The following is a 16,579-nucleotide window of genomic DNA, read 5'->3' on the forward strand; positions in this document are numbered from 1 at the left end:
GCCAACAGATGTTTATCAGAGGATTTCAGAGGTATACAAACTATACATGGAACGTGTTGAGAAGCAGCTGCCCCGAGTGTTTTTTGGGGGTACGTAAAATGTCCTCTTGGTAACAGTCGTCCCTTATCAGGTTGCATTCCTGCTGCATATCATCATCATCACTGCTAATGCTTTGTCTACTGTTACCCTGTATGTGTTTAGAGTGAAAGATAAGGGGTGATGTATGAGAAGGGGGGGGGGGGGCTTGAAAATGTACACAATTTTTATACTTATGAGTACAAAATAAAATGTATTTTCTTCACTCGAGTACAAGTGGAAAAAGTAGAGTTGTTAGATTGTAATCAGATCAAAAGTTATTAAAACATTAAAAAAAAGTCACTTCACCAGAAATGTTCTGTCCTTCATTCTAACAATTTCAAATATTTTAATGTTAAAAGTTAAAAATGGGTTTTGAAAAGGTGTACTTGGTACATAAACATGTAAAAATGTTGAAGTGAAAATACATGTTATCTTTACAAATATACTTAAATTACAGATATCTGAAAAGTCAAAAGTAGTAAGATTAATTAAGGACAAAGTCGAGAATACCAATTGACAATAAGGTCTTCTATAAGCTGTTGGGATCTTATCCAGAATTGATATCAGCGTTGTTCAAACACACGTGTCACTCCCCGGGTGTGTGTCAGTTTGTGCGAGATTGTCTCTCCGTGTTTTTCTGTATTTATAGTCTGCCGGCATTGGCTCCAACCCCCATCAACCCTGAATTTTTCAGAGGTTTGATGGACCCATTTATCCAAGATATCCGACAGATCTTTGGCGTGTGGTCCACTTTATTTGTCAATTCAATTTGGATTTGAGGAGATTCAACAATAGTGGTGTAGGAAGTGGTAACAGTGAGACATGTCGATTTGGAATTGAAGTCATTCAAGTCACTTTGATAAGTGTCATCAAAGATGGATGGGCTCTAATTGAGCTCAATGGGTTGTTCTGTGACATAGCTCTCCTTGTTTAAGACAATTTTTTCTTATCAAGGCTGTTTGAATTGTCTGGTCTTATAGCATAATTTTAGACAAGGTGTCTTTATATTATAACACTTTTACATATCTATTTTCCATTCAAGCTAATCTCCATATCAAAAATTGTGAGTCTTCTAGCAACAGTTAAGATCTTTGACAGATTATGCCAGTTAAGTGGAAAAAGTGAAGACTCAAGCCATTTCTTCATCACTTTTTTTTTTTTTTTACTTTCATACTTTTATGTCAAATTTTTTAGTCATAAAACATTAATCGAATTGACTGGGTTTCCAATTATAAAAGCTTTAAGATGGCAAAACGTTTGCCGGCAGACTGAATTTTTAGAGGCGCTGTAACTGGAGAGGGATTTATCTGATTATCGAAGAAGTTTAAAATGGTGACGTGAGGTTTAGATTCTTTATAGTTTATTAAAAGACGAGGCTTATGGAAGTTGGAGGGTGCATCAGTTGGGATGATGCCCTGTTTTTACCCGCCTCCCATGGGATAGGTGGGATGTCAACACGGTGATGATTTTACAGTCCAGCCCAGCAGCACACTAACGTTTCCTCCAACATGTCCAGCCCCCATTACCATTCCACACCCAGCCTTCCAACGTTTAGGCACTGGGACCACGGGGATTTCCTTTTTAGGAGACACCTGATCAGCTGAACCCTCCACCGCCGCCACCCGACACAAAGAAACTGTGGCTGATAACGTGATGCCTTTGTGTGCCTGTGCGGGTATATACATGCCCACCCTTGGTAATTACAGTAAAGAAGACTGAAACAAAAATAGAGCTCTGAAGATGGGAAAGTTGTAGGGTCATTGTGTAGCAGACAGAGAGGAAGGGACCGAGCTGTTTGGCGTTCTTCAGGATGAGAGACTGGTTTTCTGTCTGTGATGGTCTGTGGCTGTGAGTCTCCTGATGTGGTGAAGAAGATCTAAAAAAAGGAGTCTACGTTTGATTCACGAGCAGTCTACTCTGAACCCCTGAGCGATCCTTTTGACGGGACAAACTGGTGACCCAACATTATGGAGAAATTCAAGGCAGGCATGGTCCTGGGAGCCGTTGGGGATGCCTTGGGCTATAAAAAGGGTAAATGGGAAAACTGCATTTCTGGCAAGAAAATCCAAGAGGAGCTGGCTTCGTTGGGAGGACTGGGGGCCTTGAAGCTGGACCCTGATAATTGGCCCCTGAGTGATGCAGTGCTGATGCACATGACCACAGCAGAAGCGCTGATAACAGGTACGTTCACACCTCAGATTGTTGACTCTCTAAGAAGCAGATTTACAATTAGAAATCATCTCAGCAATAAACTGGAAATTGCTTCTTTTTTTTTTTTGCTAATCTAAAATGCCCCCAGCATTTGACTTGCTTGGTATAATAACTTTTCAACCTTACAAAGACCCAACATTGGAGCTGTTCAGCCGGGCTTTTAATCTTCCTACATTTAGCAAGACCAGAATAGCCTCTTCTATACCGTCAATGGAAGCTGCTAATCACTTCCTGGCAAACCAAACCTAAAGGAAAAACCTGCTGACATACCAAAGTCTATCTCACCACTGGGTCATTTCACAAAGTCTTGCGAGGAAACTTAGAATAAATACTCTCACTCAAATGCATTGTTAAGCCCCCAGCAGCATGGAGAGGAGTTGCCAGGGACAGAAGAATCGGAAATAGACTACTTTGGAGAAGCTGATCCTCAATTCTCTGTTTGGGAACAATAGCACGTCAAAGCCCCGTGTGATCTGCCAGTATTATGTTTGGCTGCAAATGTGGCTCACAGTCAATGGTGATGGTCTTGAGAAAAAAAGGTGCTGACATCTTTGGAGATTAGAGACACCGTATTTAGCTACAACAGTGGATGGCGTGCAATGCATGTCGTTTATGTTTATGTGTTTTTCAATTTCCCTGCGAGCACATAGGATCTCCTATGAATCAGCATTGACGACACCACAAGTGACTTCAGCAGCCAATAGTGTTCTTTTGTGAAATACATTTCTTTTATTTAATTTAATCATTTGAGACATTCCTAACTGGGTAAGAAAAACAGTTTAATTAAACCAGAAAGACAAGACTCACAATGGTCTCAACTCCTACTTTTCACACATTTATTTAAAAATTTCACACTCGTGAACAGTAAGCCTCCAGTGTATCCGCTTGTCATCCACTGTGTAATAGAATCTCAATCTAGAGGTCAGAGAAAGTCCCAGATCACTTCAGGATAATGCATCTTTATGAACACAGACCCTCTCTCTTTGCACACAGAAACAAACCGACTGCCTGTGGATCCCAGTTGACCTCATGGTGTGTGGAAGTGGCTCCACTCGCTCTGCAGGCATGCTGCTCCTAATCTGTGGTGTTGCAGACTGTGGCTAAACTTAGCTCATCACAACACCACTCCACTCGCCCTGCATGCCAGTCACGAATGACTCTCAACCACTGTGCATGTTTATATGTGTGCAGATTATTGGTGCCTCGATGATCTGTACCGGGAGCTGGTGCGTCTCTACGTTGACGCCATGGTGTCTCTCCAGGGTAGAGCTCCTGATCCCAGCACAGTTGAGGGTTGTGTGCACCTCAAACCCCGCAACTACCTGCTCGCCTGGCATACACCCTTCAACGAGAAAGGTGATTTAACGGATTTGTGATTTTATTCGTCAGAACATGACAAAAGTGAGGACATCTCTGATTATGTGTGCATGCAGGGTCTGGGTTTGGGGCAGCTGCAAAAGCCATGTGTGTCGGTATGAGATACTGGCAACCGGAGAGGCTAGAAAACCTGGTGGAGGTCAGCATTGAGATTGGCAGAATGACCCACAACCACCCAACAGGTGATATCGTGTCAGAGAAATAATATGAATGTATCTGGTAAGTGTGAGCTGTGAATTAACTTGTGTTGTCACTCTTGGCATCAGGGTTCCTGGGCTCGCTGACAACTGCGCTGTTTGCATCCTTCGCAATCCAGGGGAAGCCTGTCGTGACCTGGGGTCGCGAGCTCATGAAGGTCATACCTCGAGCTGAGGAATACTGCAAGAAGACAATAAGGCACATGGCAGGTCTGGCTAAGCATCTTATCAAGAACAACCGTATCATAGATTGATTGATTTATATCTGAAAAAAAAAGTAGTATGTTGGTCCTAGTTTCCTAAAAGTCCCTTTATGGTATAATCATGTCAAGCAATAGTACAGTCCTATGACAAAAACACAGTAACATTTACTGTAATCATGTATGGGCTTCCAATATTTCCCTACAAGGCTCTTAATCTGAGTGTGTGTGTCATGTCTTAGTAATTGATTAGTTATCCTGATCTATTTTATGTGAGTGATAGCTCAGTTTGGATCTATTTTGTTCATAGTTTTTCCAATCTGAGAAAGGAGTTTGTGTCTTTCATTAATGGGAGATTATGTTGAATTGCACAATAAGTTGTATAGTACAAACATAAATAGTAAATTTGAGTTTGGTAAGAATCTGGAATGCTGCGTTTGTCTTTTTGCAGAGTACCAGGAAAACTGGTTCTACTTTGAGGCCAAGTGGCAGTTTTACCTTGAAGAACGTGAGATAGAAAACGAGGGACAGAACAAGCCTGTCTTCCCTGAGCGCTATGACCCAGAGGAAACAGACAAAGTGAGTCCTTTTAGGTGGTGTTGAGATTTTAATGCCAATAGAATAGACCACCTCACCATCTCTACTGTCTTTGTTTATGCAGACGTACAAGCGTTGGAGCTCAGAGGGCAGGGCGGGATGGAGAGGTCATGATTGTCCCATGATAGCCTACGATGCCCTCCTGGCTGCGGGGAGCGACTGGGCTGAACTGTGTAAACGAGCCATGTTCCATGGAGGTGAGAGCTACGGCACTTTGGACTTGGATGGTTTTTGAAATTGATGTTTAAAATGCCCACATCAGATGCACATTGGATCTTTTCAAAACCTGTTTCTTCAGGGGAGAGTGAAGCCACGGGCCTGATTGCAGGGTCTCTCTACGGCCTCATGCATGGTCTGAGCCAGGTTCCGTCAGGCCTGTACAAGGATATGGACAAAAGAGCACGCCTGGAGGAGCTGGGAGAGGCACTGTTCAATGCAGCATCTTCAGAGAAATGCATAGACAAGTAAACCTGATCTTCACTGGCCTGACCCCTACTGACTGTCAGCGGAACTGCACACGACTCTGCTTTACTCTGTCCTCACACCGTCTCACTGTCCACTGCACACAGACCTTCATGAAATATAAAGTAACTTCATGTCTCAGTGTAAAGTTTGGTACCAAGAATAATCTAAATTGAAGATAATCATGTTCTGAGATGACATTCATGTCAATTTATTTTACAGTGATGTATAGTTTTGGTCATTGACATGGAACACACATGGAAGCAGTAGCTTAAAGATTAGGCTCTGTTTCAAAGAGTTAAAGGTTTCTCTTACAACCCAAGATATTGTGGAATAAACGCCTTGTTGGTGTTGTTGCATTGGAAAAGATCATATTGACTGATTGAGACTGTGATAGAAAGACGTGAGACAAGCGCAACAGATCAGAAACATGAATGCTGACATCAACGTCGTATCCCGATTATGTGCAAAACCTGTGAAGAATGTCATAATGGGATCCACATGGCTTTGTAAACACATCTATTGCTTACACAATGCAATGTGGAAACACGTTTTACTTGACTTTGGCCAAAGACTAACTGATTTTTAATAACCATAACCTTTGATCTGGCACACTTAATGTTCCTGCTTTCAGCTAAAAATATTAACTGACTTCAATACAGCAGACTTGACGAATCTACTATTAATTCATAATTGCATGTCTGATGTAATTATATTACGTTTCATCTTTATGAAAATAAATATCAACTGAATAGCTTTAATGTGTTCTATAAGGAGTTGTTTGCACTGTGATGCTCTCATTCAATATAATTCTTTATTTTGTCATAACATACTGCAATATAGTAAACATTAAAATGAGATGACAATTAAAATGGATTCAGACACAATGTGCATACAAAGTATTTCTCTTTTCACCTTAAATAGAATATCTATTTTGACAGAACAGCTTCTTATTGCTTCACCAGGTTTCGTCTCACTAATCACCTGTAACACATTCACACTCCTTCACTTCAAATTTCAATATTTGATGATCTCAAAGAACTTCATGAGAAATATCCATTTTATGCACAAGTGCATAATGTACAAGTACATGTTGTTTTTGGACTAACAGGCTGATATGTAAAAAAAAACACTCCTAAAAAAAGCTTCTTACCATTTTGAACCAGCCTCTCTGAAAGGTTCAAGTTTCCTAAAACCAACTTATCTTCTCTAAATCTAAGTTTTGTTTATAATGGTACATTTAGTAAAGAAAAAGAAAAAAAAAACCATGGCTGCCAGGATTAAGATTTGCATCTCCTCTATTCTCCGTAGACCAGATTCTTGGAAAACCAATATGATCCCAGCTGCCAGCACTTTGAGGAAGCTGGTTAGAGGCTCCAAATGCCACCCGGTGCTCCGAGGGATTCTTGAGACGCTCCTCCATTACATAACACATGAACTGCACAAGTGGGCTGCCAAAAGTAGATATCTGGAGAAGCCAGTGTCCGGTGTTGTGACACAAAAAAACACAGGCTGTCCCGATCAGAAAAGCGAGACTATAGTGAAAAAGATTCAGCTTCAGACACGCCGTAAGATGATTAAGATTCCTGAATTAGAAATAATGAACCAGAAAAAGACTGTTGAGGCCGGTTCCAGTGTTTCTGAAAAATGCTGGTTGGATTCACAGAAAAGTGGACTTCCTCACAAATGTGACAGCAATCAAAGGACGGGAGACTTGATAGCCCGGCGCATCACCACGTTCCATCTCCTCCAGTCCAAATTCACAAGGTCCACACCCAAACCTCCCATCACTCACCAGAGGGAGGTCGGATCTCTTTCCTCCAGCAGAGGCCTGCCAGGTAATGTGAGCCACAACCAAGACGGTGACCATGACAAGCACAAGAGGGACAGAGGTAAAAAACAACAGGGACTCAAGAGAGAAAGCACTGTTAAGAGCATTGTGGCCAAGTTTGCCGCGGCGGAGCAGAAAGAACGAGGACCGGAAATGCTGAAGAAAGAACCAGTGAAACCGAGGCTCATTGGAAAAGGGATTCTTTTATCTTCCATAATGAAAAGGTTTGAGAACATGGCCACCGTTTGCAAGGGGAGTGACTTAAAACATTCACATGAAAGGCCCTCTGGAGGAGTCAAAGTGGCAACGAGCATCAAAGAGAGGGGAGCATGTTTTAAAAGAGAGCAACCAGAGGGAGGCCGAAGCATCCAGAAACAAAGCAAACAAAAGCAGATGAAAAATAAATCTGTCGGAGTCAAGTTGAAAAGAGAACAAACGGAAAACGGGCAAGACCAGAGAGCTCATCAGGTGGTGCAAAGTTTAACAAAGATGACCTCACATGTGGACACGAAGAAGCACATGACAACTGAAGGAACAGAGGATCAACCATCTGAACAAAAGATGCACTGTTTGGTAAAACATATATATCAACGTGACAATATCCATGTTAAAGTTCAAGGCTCATGTGACAACATGCAGACGACAGTTGAGAGTCAGAGTCAATGCATCGCCAACAGGTTAAAATTTGCACGTCCAGAGTGCCTCGTTTTAACTTCTGTGACGGAGTGGTCTCTTCCACAGCCTCTACGGGGGTCTCAACAGGTAGAAGACGCACTGAGCTGGCATGTGGCAACCGTCAAGACCTGTTCACCTGAGTGGGCCAAATGTGTTCTGTCTTCGCCTGAAAGATATCTGCAGGTAAATAAACCTGAGGATACGGAAAAGCTGGACAAATCATGTGGGAAAACTAAAGACGGTCCACAGGAACCCTCAAAATGCTCACACAGTGACTCGGTTGCACGTGAACCCCCCTCGACAACAACTGAGGAAAAAGACATGTATGAAATAAAGGGGATTTCTGAAGACACCCATCATGATCCAGTGGAAAACAGAGATGCAGATCAGTCCAGATCTACAACCATTCAAAGAACACTCCCCAGTTATGTGATTCCACGTGTTTATAGATTAGTTCCCCAACACCTTCCAATTGAATCTTTGTCTCAATTAGCGACACAACCAGATGATCATCTGGATTCGACTCTACCAGCACAATTGCATTCCACTGTGGCTGCTCTGAACAAAGTGTCAGAGGCAGTGGAAACATTTCAAGACAGTGTCCCACGTCCTCCCGATGACTTCAGCCTTCATGTGAATTCAAGAAAGAAACCAGTGGAGGGTAAACAACAAGAGAAGGACAAGGAAGCCGGAGAGAGGAACGAAGAGTTTAAACTTGTGAGCAGAACCAGCCAGCAGCAAAGATTTGAATGTTCTGCTGACACTGCATTTGAAGACAAAGATACGTGTGCTGCCACACCACCGGAGATTCAGCCTGAAGGAGACAGCGCAACACACAAACCAAAGTACACAACCATCAACTATGGCGATCCTTCAGTGAAACGACCATATAAGCCTAAAATCATACGATTTACTGATACCTTCACTTTCTAGGTTGTTGGAACTTGTGATACATGTGAATTGAAGATATTCTCAATATGCCCAACATATATCAGCAACGATACATGGTAACAATGAAGCAGCAGCTTTTAAAAAAAAAATAGAAATGATAGAAAATGAACCTGTGAGCCTCCACAAGTTTATAGTAAAATAATTGTTCAGAATAATATAATTGATCAACACTTATCTTCATTATATAGTATACAAATATATGAAGATAAGTGTTATATTATACTGTATACTATTGCGCAAAGCTGCTGCAAGTAAAATTATTTTAGGGTTTTACAAAGGGTTGGTCCATTTATATTATATATACATATAAAATGCTAACTGATAGTCTGCTTTGTTGCTTTGTAATAGTACAACTTCAACAGGCTTGTGAATGTCATTACTGCTTTGTATAAAGTTCTTCCCATTTACATGTATATGTGCAATAATTGATTACTGCCTTTCTACTTTCAAGACTCACTGTGCCATCCCCGGATATTTCATATGCAAAACTCTGTAGAAGCAAGTTTTCACCTCTAAGAATGATCATATGAGGCAACACAGTGCTATAGTTTATTGAATATTTGCAAAACATTTTTCAAATAAACTCCTCACAACTCCAAGACCAAACTTTTACTGATGCTTATTCATTCTCTAACTGAAGAGTGTAAAAAGTTGATTTATTTAGGAGTTTTAAACTTCAAGCACCATCGTAAAGCTCTGGATTAGTTGGATTTCCTGTACGTGGGGTTTTAGATTGTTGCCTTGCCACAAGATAGAGCAAAAACAACTAAACTACCGGTTTGTTTCAGATGGATAAAGTCATGCTTTTTCAGAGTAAATGAAGGGTCACGAAGGGCCACACATTGCAGCAGCTGAAAGCTTCATCAAGTCACAAATCCAAGGACTCCGCCCACTGGCAGGATTACTCGGCTGCAGAAACATGAGTCCACATTTCTACTCTGGTATTTTCCCAAGAGGATAAGAGATCAAGGCCCAACATGATCCATCATCTGGCCATCCTAAGACTAATCCTGACACTGGTATGGTGATATTACAGTGTCTCTGATGTAAGGTAGGAATGTTGGAGGGGAATTCAGCATGTTTTTTCACTAATTTGGGGCTTTTCTAAAGGATTAACGTTTTTTTATGAAAACACAAAGGCCTAAAGCATAAGATTCACGTGTTGGTGGTTATGTCATTATGAGCCTGGTTCAAATGATTCAGACTGTTGTCCCGGTGCTGTATAACTCTTTTTTATGTGCAATAAAAAAAAAAAAAATTATAAACACAAGCTTAAAGTCTTTTTTATTACAGTATTTTATGGAGGTTACACAAGTTTTTTCAAAAGTAGCCTTGTCTTTTACTTGCATGGTCATGGTGTGCTCCAGTTTATCATCAGTACATAATCCAATTCACATCTGGTGACTTCAGGTTTGTGTCATCAACTAACCCTTGCAGGGACTTTCCACAGTTCACACGTTTAAGGACGAGATTTCCAATGGGGGGGAAAATAATATAAAAACAATGGTGGTCTCACTTACCTTTTTACCAGTGTTTGCCTGTTTGTACCTGTCCTTACCTGTTTACCTGTTTGTACCTGCCCTTACCTGTTTACCTGTTCTTACCTGTTCTTACCTGTCTACCAGTTTTTACCTGTGCTACGTGGCTGTGCTGCTCCCATCAGTGCTGCCTTTAAGTGATGTCGGACACACCGACTATCGTGAAGAACAAATCTACAGAATAGAATAGACGTGTATTGTGAAGCAATGAAAACACGTTTTAACACTTTTAGTGTCTGAGCTAATGAAATTGTGAACAATGCAGAAATACTATATAACAATTATGTTAACCTCAACAGTAAAAAGTGTTTTATAACAACAACAACAATGGGATTACGTGGTGCAGGAATCAGAACATTCTGAGCTGGAATGCTGCAACTATATGTGTCCATTTAAATTTTTAACTTGTATATTCTATAATATTATATATTTATAGAACGGTTATATATCTGTATCTCGTGTAGGATCAATAATTATATTTTAAACGTATGTATGAAATAAAAGCACCTGCTACAGACCTCTGCTCGTGTGTTTTTACGCCCAAAGCCTCCTGAATGAGAACCTTGAAGCTTGATGTTACGAGGATCACGTGAAGGCAGCACGGATGTCTGTGTGAAGCTTGTGTCCTGCCACCGGGACAAACACCGCCTCACCGCCACGAATCTCCCACCGACTTCTCCGGACACAAACACACTGGAAGTACCCGATTAGCCACTCTTGATCACCGTGGGACCCGGGTGGAGTGTCCCCTCTCGGATATCGAGTCGGAGGTTCGGTTCAGTTAGTGACTGTAGTCTCCGGGTACCAGCAGCAGGTGCATATGGATGGCGATTAAAAAAAAAAAAGATACCCCGGACAAAACTTCGCTGTGTTTGACTCAACCATCAGCAAACGGAGGAAAAGTGCAACTTTAAAAATAACCTTTTTGTTGGAAAGGGGGAATGTTTTCCACGACTTTCCCATTTGGAGAATTAGCATGTTAATCCCAGGAAAGAGGCAGAGTCTGGTCTCGTGTCTCCAACGCACGCGAACATGGAGACAGTGAACGTCCCGGGCTAGCTCACCGCCACGATCACTGCAGGAAACTTTTTCTTTTCTTTTTTTTTTTTTTTTGGTAAAAGAAAGAAAAAAAAGTAAAGCTCGGTGGATATACAGGACATACATTTCAGGTCAGAGGAGGTCATGGAGCAGAAGAGCCGGAGTCGCTCCGCCGGTGACGGCCGCGCCAAAGAGCGAGTGGACCGGTGGGTTAACCATTAAAACTACACGATGTCAATGTGAAGACTAGTTTAGATTTTATTTACCTGCTGAGGAAAAACTGTGATAATTCCTGATTCGAAGCAGTAGTCTATTATTATGGTGTATATGATATAGTCTAGTAACTATTCATACAAATGCATCTTGTTGTGTCTTGTGCCTTTTTTGTTGCAGATGTTGTTTGTTGTTTGTACCATATTCATATTTCACTGGGAATTATTCTGTTCACATTTCTCATAAAACTGTTTATTCTCTCAACAATTTCCCGAAAGATGCTAATGAAACTTTTGTTTTTCTTTTTGTTGTTTTAAATGACAAGGACCTTTTTGGCTGAATCATGTGGTGTGCAGTTTTCCAATATATTTTAGTTAGAAACGGTAACTCAAAAATTAGCTTCGTTACAAGGTTAAGCAGGACATAATAGCTTAAAGAGATGCTGATGTACCTCATCAGTGACTTGATAAATGCGATTTGTAGTTCTGTCAGGTCAGTTTAAGTTATTCCTATACATTTTTTTCTACTACATCAAATTCAGGAGTGAAGGCAGGGTACACATGCAGTTTGTCTACATCACAAGACAAACACACACACATACACACACACACACAGAGACAGACACACCCACCCACATTCACCACAATGCCCTTTGAAAACCCATGCAGGCTTCTGGGTACCTTGATGGTAAACTTTAGCACTTTAGTCTGCAGTTTTCCTCCCCTGCAGCTTTGCACTCTCTTTGAGGAAATCAATTACTACAAGCTACATTCTGATCTCAAAGTAAAGTCAACACCTCTGAACACCATGGGGCCTCGAAGTTCTGTTTTTCAAGCTGCTGCATAGTTCACACAGTGATAACACAAGCCGACACCTGAGACCACATGCTGCGTTCGTTGATAAACTTCACATTGCTTCCTTTACTGTGCCCTTGCTTTGGTTTTGGCCACAAGGACACTCTCGGATGGGAAACTTTATCCTTTGCAATGATGGCTGTTCCCTCAGTCAATATTGGTGGATTGCATCCCGTGTGCGGTGTATATGACGTTAGAGTCTCGCTGCACAGCTGATTCTGTTTTACAGGTTCAAACAGATGCAGCAGACGAATGTCCTGCTGGTTTGCAGACATGTTTCCTCTTCAGTAATGACTTTGCTCGAGTGCAGGGGTTAAGCTGCAGGAGGATTATCTTGTTACCTAAGGCATTAAGTTGAGCCACCTACACTTGCAACTTTCTAGAACTCCACTGAAGATATACAAACTATGTATAATTTTTGTAGCAACAAAATAAGAAATACACAACAGGGTTGGGTTTTTTTTTTTTTTGTGGTTTTTTTTGTGGGTCATTCATTCTAGTTAAGAGACTGAAACCACAGTCGTAAAATACTCTTTGAAAGTAGTTTAAAACTTTTTTCTTTTTAACTTGTTTTATTGGTCCAGGGTGGATCCGTATGGCTTCGAGCGCTCAGAGCACTTTGACTACGACTCGTACGAGGAGCTCATGTCTGAATATTTGGCTGTTCTCACCCGAAGGGCCATCAAGTGGTCCAAACTGATGAAGGGCAAAAGCAAAGTGCAGAAAAATGTTAAACGTGAGTGTGAAAACTCGCCGGGCGCAGTATCCTCAAGAGTATTCACACTACTTGAAACTGACAGGAGCTGCTGTGTTTCCCCTCAGTAAAGCGTTACGTACGTAAAGGGATTCCCAATGAGCACCGTGCTCTGATCTGGATGGCGGCCAGCGGAGCTCAGGACCGGCTGGAGAAGAACCCGGGATACTACCGGTCTCTCTTAGGAGCTCAACACGACCCCAAACTGGTGGAGACCATCTGCACAGGTGAGTTACGCTGACGCCACGTTTCTCATCCGCTCACGACTGATCACAGCACCTCAATCTCTTAAAGCTCAATGTAGTTAAAGTGGAGGTGATCAAACACGTGCATACTGATTCCAGAATCTCAAATTACAGGTGTTTACTCAAATTCTCATGCATTGTTAAATAGCACGTTACTAAAAATGTTCCCTCCTGGTAGACGCAATTAAAATTTGATCAAAGTTGCTAATCCCTGATTTACAGCTTCAGATTTCCGTGGCTTAATCTGTACAAAGCTTTGCATTCCTGAAAGTGGTCATTTTTCTCACATTCTTCAAAGGAGATCCTTTCAAACTCTCAAGGGTCAGAGATTTAACCAGAATTAACTCCCATCATCCCGGCCGTTTGCTTTGGATTCGTTTGTACCAAAAGGGTGAATTTTCACGACTCTGAAAGTCTAAAACTTGAGTACACAAGAAACTTGTTTGGTTACATTTCTTCTTTGAACTTTAAAGTCCTTTTAAAGTGTTAAAATATTAGCATAGGTTTTGACATAATTTAGCATAACACATTCACGTAACGATATCTGCACACACATAGGAACACAATGTTGGATTCATGCTTGTGTTGTCTCTTTCTTTCCAGACTTGAACAGAACATTTCCGGACAATATCCAGTTCCGCAAGACGTCCACCCCGTGCCTGCAGAAAGCTCTGTACAACGTGCTGCTGGCTTATGGCCACCACAATCCCACTGTGGGCTACTGTCAGGTAACCGCCCTCGCACTGTCGGTTCACATGACACCGTACTTTCATTCTTGTCACTGCTACAGCACGTCGGTTACAGCCCTCAACGTCCCTTCAAATTGAAAGGGAAGTGTAGTTTTAGTTTAGATTTGTATGGCCACAGCTCCGATGCTTCACGGGGACATTTAAAAATACTGTGTTCAACATGAAGCATGGGCAGTTTTGTTTTTATGCAAAATGCTTTGCATCAATAAACTTTCTTTCGTGTCCATAGTAACGCTCCTCCTGTCAGCTCGGTATGTCTCTGGTAATGATTAACATCTGCGAGGCAAATGACACCCGTCAACATTTATAGAGCTCTGTTTGCAATTCAAACAGCACTGTGTTGATGGTTACATCACCTAGGAGTTATAAAGGAACCGTTCATCTGCGCTCGTACTCAGGTAGCCTGTTTTGGGTTTCAAGTGGTCCTTTTTCTCCGGGATGTTTATGAAAGGGCGAAAGAGCTTCAATGTCTGATTAAAAACCTGCTCGGTACCAAAACACTCAAGTCTCCCTGCGTCGGCCTTTGTCTTCAGGGGATGAACTTCGTCGCTGGGTATCTACTTATCATCACAAAAGATGAAGAGAAGTCCTTCTGGCTCATGGATGCCCTCCTTGGGAGAATCTTACCAGGTTTGTATCGGCACAAATAAGCAAAGTAAAGGCTTTGGCAGGTGTGATCGCTCAAAAATGAACCCGTTTAACAGGTAATAGTCAAGAGCAGCATGTAACCGAGAATTAACATGTGCGTTGTTCCAGATTACTACAGTCCAGCCATGCTGGGGCTGAAGACCGATCAGGAGGTGTTAGGGGAGCTGGTGAAAGTCAAGATCCCCGCAGTCTGGCAGGTCATGGTGGATCACAACGTCATGTGGACCCTGGTGGTCTCCAGGTGGTTCATCTGTCTCTACATAGACGTCTTGCCAGTCGAGGTGAGCTCAGCTTTGATCCACGCCTTGTGGTGCTGCCAGTCCGGAAATCCACTTTGTCATTTCACTGGAGCCAAGATTCCGCCGCAGTTTTATTTATTATGCTCCATATCCTGAGATATGTTTTTTTTTTGTTCTTCAAACATTAAGGAATGCTTGGCAGTTTATTTTGGTCACAATAGTTCTTGTTTTGTTGTTAAATAGGTTTTTCATCTCCCCAAGAATAAAAGATGTGTCACAGCAAGCTGTTTTGTTTTTTTTCCTCCAGTGAATAGAGGAGCTTCATCTCAGCACAGCTATTCATGAACTCTGTTTACATTTGTTTTAGTGCGGCTCGATCACCTGATACGCTTTCTTTATTGACCTGTTACACCTGAAACTTGTTTGGGAGGGTGCAACTCTTGGAAACGCTCCCATTCCCTTCAGATTTAACAAATGAATATAGAGAAAGGAGTCAAATGTCTCGACCAAAAGGCGCATCTCAATCCATGTTGCTCTTGTCGTCCTGCAGACAGTCCTACGGATTTGGGATTGCCTTTTCTACGAGGGTTCCAAAATCCTGTTCCGTGTGGCTCTCACACTGATCCACCACAACCAGGCTCTGATTCGACAGGCCGGATCTCTGCCAGACGTCTGCCAAGCATTCAAACAGATCGCTCACGGACCGTTCGTTGACGAGTGTCACACTTTCATGCAGGTAAAGAAAAAAAAAAAAAAGAAGGTTGATGGTATCACTGGATAGATCAGAGTTTCTTTAATCCATTTTTTTTTTTTAACCTTTCAAAGAATATCTTCACTGAACCAGGAAGTCTCCCCATGGCAACCTTAACTAAGCTCCGGGTGACGTGTCGATCTCGAATCATCGCAGAAGAATCCTGACCTCGACTTCACAACCTGTTCTCGGCACACATTCCAGTGGGAGGAGCAGCAGCCAGCGGCTGCCATGACAACTATACTGTAAACATTTCGTCTTAAACCGGAGTAAACCTGTAAATATGGAACCAAATCCTTAGCACTGTGCTGTAGGAGCGAATGATTCCACCAGGAGTTAACAATTTAGCTCGTCTTTAAGTTAATACTTTGTTAAAAAGTTGAATTATGCACTTTAGTACCGGGTTTCGTAGAAAACAGGGCTTAGCAGTACGTGTTCTCTTGAATTATGTTGCACATTGTGAGCACAACCAGGAAGGGCCTCTCTGCTAAACATCTTTGTGTTTGAGAAAATTATTTCCTGCAAATACAAAGTTCACGAAATTAAATGCTGGGACAACATGGTGTGGTTATCCAATGTGCATTTTGCAGATTTCAGGATTTAGATTTGGGAAAAAAAAAAAAAAGAGGTGCACTGAGGTGACGCTGCAAAACCACAACATAAAGGGCAGCTCTTTTTCTACCGTTTTGTATTTACAGCACTTGGGTCTGCGACTGACATCCTACAGATATCGGATTGTTGCAGTGGACAAAAATATCTTTGGCGATGAGCCCAGCTTTTAGTACCGTCTGTAATGTACACTTGGAGTGAAATGAATGTGGCCCTATGACTCAGCCCTTCAAGCTTAAATCAAATGCTCCAAACACAGCTGGACTTTCAAGATCTTTATTAACTTGCTGTAAGATGCATAATAGAAAACGAGATCAATCCATTTCCTATAAAAATAAAGGATCAAATCACTTTAATTCATA

At 41.8% G+C, this 16,579-nt stretch overlaps 2 protein-coding genes across 2 annotated transcripts; both read left to right on the forward strand.

Annotated features, from left to right (window-relative positions):
• The first annotated feature begins 1,648 nt into the window (after positions 1-1,648).
• On the forward strand, positions 1,649-5,989 carry adprhl1 (ADP-ribosylhydrolase like 1). The gene is made up of 7 exons (XM_080502534.1): positions 1,649-2,259; positions 3,481-3,645; positions 3,723-3,848; positions 3,933-4,073; positions 4,515-4,642; positions 4,725-4,857; positions 4,959-5,989. The coding sequence occupies exons 1-7, from the start codon at positions 2,046-2,048 to the stop codon at positions 5,126-5,128; spliced, it is 1,077 nt and encodes a 358-aa protein (XP_080358660.1). The 5' UTR covers positions 1,649-2,045; the 3' UTR covers positions 5,129-5,989.
• Positions 5,990-10,775: 4,786 nt separating this feature from the next.
• Positions 10,776-16,336, forward strand: grtp1a (growth hormone regulated TBC protein 1a). Its single transcript, XM_080496013.1, has 8 exons — positions 10,776-11,361; positions 12,807-12,958; positions 13,045-13,203; positions 13,825-13,949; positions 14,504-14,600; positions 14,727-14,899; positions 15,408-15,593; positions 15,683-16,336. Exons 1-8 carry the CDS (start codon positions 11,300-11,302, stop codon positions 15,773-15,775), a joined length of 1,047 nt encoding a protein of 348 aa, XP_080352139.1. The 5' UTR covers positions 10,776-11,299; the 3' UTR covers positions 15,776-16,336.
• Positions 16,337-16,579: the final 243 nt, after the last annotated feature.

The sequence above is a fragment of the Blennius ocellaris genome (genome assembly GCF_963422515.1).
Source record: "Blennius ocellaris genome assembly, chromosome: 1".
NCBI classification, from domain to species: domain Eukaryota; kingdom Metazoa; phylum Chordata; class Actinopteri; order Blenniiformes; family Blenniidae; genus Blennius; species Blennius ocellaris.